General features: G+C 37.8%; 1 protein-coding gene across 1 annotated transcript; it reads right to left on the bottom strand.

Annotated features, from left to right (window-relative positions):
* Positions 1-1,446: 1,446 nt before the first annotated feature.
* On the bottom strand, positions 1,447-5,369 carry LOC135678191 (amino acid transporter ANT1-like). Its single transcript, XM_065190704.1, has 3 exons — positions 5,063-5,369; positions 3,400-4,086; positions 1,447-2,558 (listed from the first exon to the last, which is right to left on the bottom strand). Exons 1-3 carry the CDS (start codon positions 5,285-5,287, stop codon positions 2,157-2,159), a joined length of 1,314 nt encoding a protein of 437 aa, XP_065046776.1. The 5' UTR covers positions 5,288-5,369; the 3' UTR covers positions 1,447-2,156.
* Between the last annotated feature and the right edge of the window lie 3,058 nt (positions 5,370-8,427).

Raw genomic sequence — 8,427 nt, 5'->3', positions numbered from 1 at the left:
AAGAACACATATATATTACATATACTTGACCAATTAAAAGATCATTAGAGATAAATTCATCGTCTTCAGAATATAACATTTAATAACAAACTATCATCTTGGCTAGCACTATATTAAGCCATCATTCATTTATGATTGTTTATCAATCAAGATATATATATATATATATATATATCTTGATTGATACACAATCTTTATGATTATTTTCGAAAAAGGGAATAGATTGCCAATTTTTTCTTTTAACCACATATACTATTTTGTTTGATTTGACATCATACCCAAAAAAATAAATTTTTTTATTAGAAAAGAAAAAGAAAATTATTTTATAAATTTCTTTATAATTACTTTTTGATTCCTTCATCATAAAAATTTTCGTGTCATATAGACAATTAGGTTTTTTAGGGGACCATAAATATCGACAATCACATTTAACTGCTTCTCTTATCCTTTCTCTAGCAACTTTATTTGCAAATATATCACCAATTTCAGTATCTTCATAAAATGAGTTATTCAACTCTTGGCTTTGTGAGCTATCAGGCACTTCACTTTTAAGTAGCCTTGATTTCTCACCTAGATTTTGACTATCAATGTCATTAGAAATTGAAAATATCATCCCTAAAATGAGATGTTAGAACATAATACTAATCAACTATAAAATAGTAATACTTAGGCAATTTGTCACATGATGGTTTTAATGTAACAATAAAATAGTAATACAATAGTATAATAGCAATAAAATGTAAGGATGTAATAGCAATAAAACAGTAATAGATCAATAAATAGTAATAAATAAATAAACTAATAACAATAAGACCACATGAACCTTAGATATTTGTCATGCTATATATTCATGGTACCCACTAAACTCATCAAAGACATACCTAAACTTGAATAATATGCTTACATTGATGTTTCACGTATAATATATATATCTATATATATATATATATATATATAAAGAAAAGAAAAAATAAAGATAAATAACATGCAATATGGATTTGAAGTACACGCATGGATAAAGAGACATGGCATTTTACCTTCTTATTACATCAACAAACAATCAATATGTGACCATTAGAAAACATATTTTTATTGATTTATTAATTTTTTTAAAACACTTTTTTTTTAAATATGAATTTAACATATTGTTACATTCCTTTTTAGCTTTATCATATCCTCTATAAGTCATTTATGTACAAAAATAATCATAGATTTATTCAAAGGTAATGTGACACTGAAAGCAAGAGCTAAACAATTATTCATGGCCAAGCTAAATTTTGTAATTAATCATTGTAATAGATGTATTAATTTTTGAAGAAATAAAAAAATAAATACAGCTTCACGAAAATGATTATGATTCACACAGCCTATCAGTTAGGTCAAATTTCAACCAGCACCGACTAATTTTCACAACAATCTCGCCGTAGTTTAACACAATTAGGAACATCCCAGGAAGTCGAAGAATATTTGTATCAAGAAAACTAGCAAATGTGGCATAAATAAAAGATTATTGATCTTACAATATCCGAAAGGAGCAATCACCGAGAAAGATATACCAAATATGAAATATCTGAAGGTAGTAATCCGATAATCAGCACCGGTATATTGTTGGCCAAACTATCTTGTACAGTTCAAGTCCGAATTTACCAGAGGAAAACAACTACTTTGAGTAGCACATTCTGCTGGATCACAAAGCTGTCACAGGTACTTTCACCATAGCAAGATCAATCATCTTAGGCTTCCACAATGGCACTGTTTTAACCGAGATAGCAGCAAAACTTGATTAGCCACACTTGTAATATGCCAAAAAACCCCATAATTTCCACCGAGTACATCAAAGATACTTGTTCAAAGATCAAGTAGCAGAGTGGTTTTGTTTGAAGAGCCACATTTCTAATATATTTATGGCCCGAATAATAATTCAGCTTCCTATACAATAAATTTTATGAAAATACTAATTTATGTGTCCATTAAGAAGTACATCAAATTTAAAGGATGATTATCGATGAAGGCTACTGTTCTTTTGCATGGGAGAATAGTCACAATGCATGTTCACCCACTTCAGCTGGCACTCTTAACACATGACTAGTGACTCTAGGCACCAACATACATACCAGGCCAAGATGGAACTGTCCTGCGATTCCTTTGCCAAAATGTCAATTGGATGAGTGGCCTGAGATGGTGTTAAACGTTCCATACCCAGCAAAAGCCAGACCAATAAGAATTATGCAATAATCCAAAATTCTCTGCCACGATCTCATTTCAGAACCAATAATAGTGAGGTGAAACATGGCTGGCAAAACAAAGGAGAGCAGTGCACAAACAGTGCTTCCCACGAAAGAGACGAAGTTTCCAAAGCCTGGGACAAAAGAAGCCAACATAGACAGCAGCACCAACACAAGTATGCGGCTCCCGTGCAACCCTAACCACTCTGCACATCGGAAAGTGTTAATAAGCTTCTGAAACCATCGACTTGACTTCAGCCTTGTCTCAATGATCTCATTGATCGGATGCATCATGATTGGAAATGTGAATGCTAGAGCTATGCAGAGCCCAGCCTGTCCGACAAAGACGAAACGAAGTTCAGAAATCATCCTATGAAGTCTAACTGGTGAAAGACAAACAAAACAAACAATTATTATGTAGAAAAGTGCAAAGTTAACGGAGCTAACTTTTCCAATTGAATACAGCTATCTGGTCAATCAGTCAGAATTTTTACAATGGTTTTTTACTCTGCAATTCTTGCGACCAATAACATGTATTAGACGATATTTCATCGTTCTCAAGCTCGGTTGGGCTACTCACTTCCACAATTTTCCTATCTGATGTATTTCTTTTCCCTTAATTCCTCTATCCACTTTCTGTTGCATCCTACTAAGTTCTACATTTCTGCTCTCTTCCTGTAGATGCTTTATGGAATGACAACTGGCATTAAAAATCCATCACTCTTCTGGATAAGTGATCATCAAATGCCAGGTAGGTAAAGTAGAAAGTTCTACAAGAAAATCAGGTCTTATGGGTCAAGATCTTAGGTGGGTAGAAAACAACATATAAAGAAATAGTGATCATGTTGCATCAGCGCATTGATATACCTTTTAGCAACATTTCATGCAGCAAAGCTTGTCATAGTTATTATTATCTAATAATAATAAAAGGGTAAATGAACTGAAATGTCTCGCTGAAATATCTTTACATCCAGAATAAATTAGCTCAGTTGAATCTTGCAAGCAGTCAGTATATATATCCAACTTGAAAGTAGACCATCAAATCTATGTGTCCAAAGATTTTGCTTCTTCTGTACTAAAATTTTGTGCTTCAGTATGTGCTCAAATTGGATAGTTTTTTTGCATTTATCACATGCACCAAGACATTACAGCAAAGGAGGGAAAATTCACTGACCTTTACCGCAATAGCAGACCAATTGTTTGGAAGATTAAGTGTTATTATGTCTTTGGTCTCATTTCCATATGCTAGATAACCAAATAACCCAAAACAAACATAGGCAACAGTAATCCCAATGAATGCCTGCAAGAGCACCCAGGGAAATTTTCGCCTCTCAGCCATGGATGCCTCTAATGCTAATGTCATGCTGAAGCCTTCAAAACAGAACACTGCCATTCCTCCTGCAAATGGTAGTCCCCAAGCCCCATTAAAAGCACTCCTGTTCCTGGAATTGTCAAAGATTTGAAGGTCCTCTTTGATGACAATGGCCATTGCAAGAATGTTGCACAAATCAGCAAAAGCACTGAAAGGGGCAAGAGAAGGAAGAGACCGAATAAAAGAAAGAGCAATTTCAAGGGGAAGCAAAAGGAGGAAAATAAAGACAGCCGGGTTTATGTGTTGTTCCTTGGTTTTGATTGATGTGAAGATCGATGAGAGATTCTGACCAATGAAGACTAAGTAAGCTATAGAACCCCCAGTTTGGGCAGCAAGAATAAGAAGTTCAGTCATGTAGCGACCGATGGACCCAAAGGCTTTCCCACCCAAATCCCCATAAGTTTGTAAATGCAACAACTCATTTGCCTTCTCTTCTTCTTCTTCTTCTTCTTCTTCCTCCTCCTCCCATAATCTTTTTCTGCATTGCACCTGTTTAAGAAATGAAAGGAGGCAATACATAAATTCAAAAACAAGAACATAAAATAATCATGCTGATAACTTGGATAATCTATGGTCCTGTCAACTAAGAACATTATTCTATAGAAGATCCAAAAACAAATATATTAACCAGAAAATTTTGTAGAAAAGAAGTTCCTTATTTTCCTATGATTTTCACATATGGTTTCTCTCCAACTGAATATAAAAACAAGTCCAAATTAGAAAATTCAATCTCATGTACAATAATGACACAACTGAAACGAAATTTGGCATGAGTTGCAACATGAGGAATCAGAAAGCTTCCGTAAGGTCATGGAGAACTACATGAGGTGGTTGTTGACGTCCCAGTGAAACAGGTTACGTTAACTGAGCTATGCACAAAAGCAGTGATACATGAAACTAAAGCAGAAGAAATCAGAGTTCTTCTCCTCCTGTCTTTGAATTATGCACTTGCAACTTGCAACATCAAATGAAAGTATGTTCTTCAATTTGGCTTGCACAATTTGAAGGTTAATTGTACATCAAAATTTGGCACCCAATGCATCTGATCTTTTCTGTCAAGACCTGTGTACAAATAGCCCTGCATAAAGCATGTATCGTGGGACGCCTTGAGAAGGACGTCCCTAGGTGAACAGTGGAACTTGTTCTATGAAGGAATTCATTAGTGAGCAAAAAGAGAAGGAAAAGTATGAATAAAAGGTCCACCTAACTTTCTATCGAAGAAAACCCACGCGAAGCCCAACAAGAAAGGAGGCGTCTCAGCCTCATACACAGAGGAAATCAGAATATCTTGACTTGTCAATATTTTCTATTTGTCTATTCCTTTTCCCCTTTTCTTCTTCTCCTTCTTCGAGTAAGAGCTCATCAATAAATTAACACATCGAATTGCAAGAAGAAGAGGAGACATATCAGCTACTATTATTCTAAAACACGTGGAAGATTTTGAGCAATTATTATAAACACTGACGATGAGGAGCATGCAGTAGTAGGTGGAGACGCCGGCGGCCGCGACGCCGAGGGAGCCCGCGAGCCAACCCGCGACACGAAAGGCGTAAGGCAGGCCCAGCACTCCCGTCCCCACGATCGACACCACGATGTTCCCCAGCGTCTGCGCTGCCGTTGCCCGGCCGCTGCTACGACCACCGGCCGAGGCGGCCACCTCCAGAAGCGGAGCTTCCGCCTTCGCTTCCATCGCCTCCCCTCCTCTTCCTCGCTCGAGCTGATGCTACCGCCACCGCCCACCCGACCCGAACCGAACCGGTTGAATGAGGGCAGGGAAAACCGCAGGACTTGTTATATGACCGGGCCCACGTGGCGGCCTTATCCTCTGTCGGTGTGATGATGCCTGCCAGCAGCGGCGAGGACGGTGGATCGAGCTGCGCAGATTCGTTGTACGTGCAACAACAACGGCAATTAATTAACATCCTCCCGTGGCCCTCACGCGTCGCGACATGACCGAACCTGGAAGGCCGCACCGCGAAGCAAATGTGCTGACAAAAAGAACAGCACATTCCTTCAAGTATTAAAGCGTGCATGCAGAGTACCGTCATTGCTTGGGCACATCATCGTATGATGTGTTGTTCCGCCAACTTTTAGTAAGTTCACGGTGTTATCGGGTTCCATGGAAAGCACCAATCCGATCATGATTATATTTATTATATATATCACTAAATGATTCTAACAATTTGCGTCTTGCTCCAGCGGGCGCCGGTGAAATATATATATATATATATATATATATATATATATAAAGAAACTTAAATCCTAATAGAAATAATCATGGTAGTATAGTTTTTTATCGTCGAAGATGAAATGATGATTTGGATGGCCCATTATTTAGCCGATAGTAGGCTTTACTAATCCGAAGCCAACTTTAACCTTAACTCTCTTTTAATACTAACTCTTTTAACTAAGAAGATGACTAGGAAAGAAAAAAAAAAGAAGGGGCAGCCATGGTTGTTCTCAATCACTCAAAGGAAAGAGGAGAAGGACAATACAAAGATTGTTCTCGATCACTCAAGCAGTGTTCTCTATTAAAAAATCTGGGATGACATCATATGTATAGCAGAAGAATAGAAAATAAATTTCTTAAAATTTCCTACAAAAAAAAAAGGTTTTATCGTCATACAAAAATTGATGCGCAAAAACCCACGAAACCGAAAACTACGCATATAAGAAAGATGTATTACCAAGGGAGATCGTATATCCCTGAAAACCTACAGATCTATGGCAGAGGATGAAAGAGGTCAACTGTCCTAAATCGCTACACAATCCTCCTCGCTACACGCACCACACAATCAGGAAGGGGCTGCCCCTTCTTGCAATCCACACGCCCCCCAAATAGGGGCTGCAGATTGAGGAGGAGAGGGAGAGAGGAGAATAGGAGGTGGCAGCCAAAAAGAACCTAGCTCATGGCCATTTGTTCCCTCTTATTTATAGAGGCCCCCTATCAACTTACCATAATGGATCCTGCCAAATTAGGTATTGGATCTTCATCCAACTACCCAAGTCTCTTAGATTAGTGGGTCTCTACCCAATAATTTCTTATTGGCTCTTATTGGATCCCATCCATCGAATCCAATAATTCATGGGCTTATTAGATATCCAATAAGATAGAGGCTCCAACGGATATCTCATATACGAATCTCTACTCGTTGCAACACCTACAATATATGTATGACCCTCTAGGCTCAATATCGAGCTGACCGTAAGTCATACCTGTCAGAACTCTTTCTAGCTCAATGAATTATTATCTCCATAATAATTCACTCAACTCATTTACTACGGACGTACTATGCCATTACGTCACAGTCCTCAAACGATATAGCGGAATCCAATCCATTGGACCTATCTATCCTTAGTTACCATGTATCTATAGTTCTTCATCTATCTAATATCTTAGAGACCGTATATTGAGCATGGTGCTATTAGGCCCATACAATTTCTACTCGAGTCTCGCTCTAATCGGATTCTCTTAAAGAATTCTTTTTATCTCAATCCGAATGACCCTGGCCAGGGATTTGTTTGAGCAAGAATATATGGAATATTTCTCTCATGACACCGAAAGGGGATAATCATTTATCGACACTCAATAGTACTTGTAAGGTTGGTTGCCACTCCCGATGACCGGTTGTGCTAGATTTGAAACTTTCAGGCCTATAAGTCCGATATCAAATAGTAGAGTACTTATATATAACATCCTTGGTGTCTCAAGTCTAAGGATAGATACACCAATAAGATGATAAAATTGTTATTTGATAATAAAGCATCATTAACCATCCAACATTCCGTGAGCGGATCAATCAGTGAACTCATTCTCCAATGAGCACTTGCACTGTATCCCTAGTGTCCCTATACAAGTAGCAATGAGACCAGTCGTCTCCATCATATGGATGAGTATACAATACACTAGTCTGTCCAGGTATCTCGATGTCCCTCTCGAGTAACCTATAACCGGGATTATTTAGGGTTTGTGTTTAAAGGCAAATCGATCTCATTATTGTAATCTCATCATGATATGATTCCTATTATATAGATCCATGGATATTATAATATATTCATGCAACAAACAATATAAAGTGATAAAATATGAAATAATATAATAAGCAAAAAGAGTGTGCATCACGTCACACATGCCACCACTTACATGATTGGCTTATAGGGCACCTATAACTAGCAATCTCCCACTTGACCTAAAGTCAATCACCTATGTGTCTGATCCCCATCAGGCCCTTGTGACGCTCAAAGACAATCTGAGACAATAACTTTGTTAGTGGATCTGTAATGTTATCTTTGGATGGAACTCTTTCCACTGCTACATCTCCTCGGGCAATGATCTCTCTGACTTGGGTTCCTTCGCTTGAGCAGTCACCCCGTTGTTGTCACAATATAAGGGACTCAACTCCTCGTTGCCCGACATGACTCATAAATCTGCGATGAACTTTTTCATCCAGACTCCCTCCTTGCTGCCTCTACTATAGCAATATACTTCGCTTCTATGGTCGAGTCAACAATAATATCTTACTTGAAAATCTTCCAGCATACTACTCCTCCATTCAGGGTGAACACATACCCTGAATTAAACTTACTATCATCGATGTTAGATGGAAACTCGAGTCTATGTGCCCTCAACCCTAAGACTACTACCTCCATATACTAGTAAAAGATCCTTAGTCCTTCTCAAGTACTTAAGGATATACTTTCCTAATTTTTAGTGCTCCAAGCTTCGATTTGCCTAATACCTGCTCATAACGCTCAGAGCATGTGCTATATCAGGCCTAGTACATAGCATGACATACATGATAGACTCTATTGCTAAGGCATAGGGTATTC

Source organism: Musa acuminata, chromosome BXJ1-1, assembly GCF_036884655.1.
Source record: "Musa acuminata AAA Group cultivar baxijiao chromosome BXJ1-1, Cavendish_Baxijiao_AAA, whole genome shotgun sequence".
In the NCBI taxonomy this organism is placed as follows: domain Eukaryota; kingdom Viridiplantae; phylum Streptophyta; class Magnoliopsida; order Zingiberales; family Musaceae; genus Musa; species Musa acuminata.
Note: the sequence above shows the minus strand (reverse complement) of the source record. Positions and strands in the feature narration are given on the sequence as shown.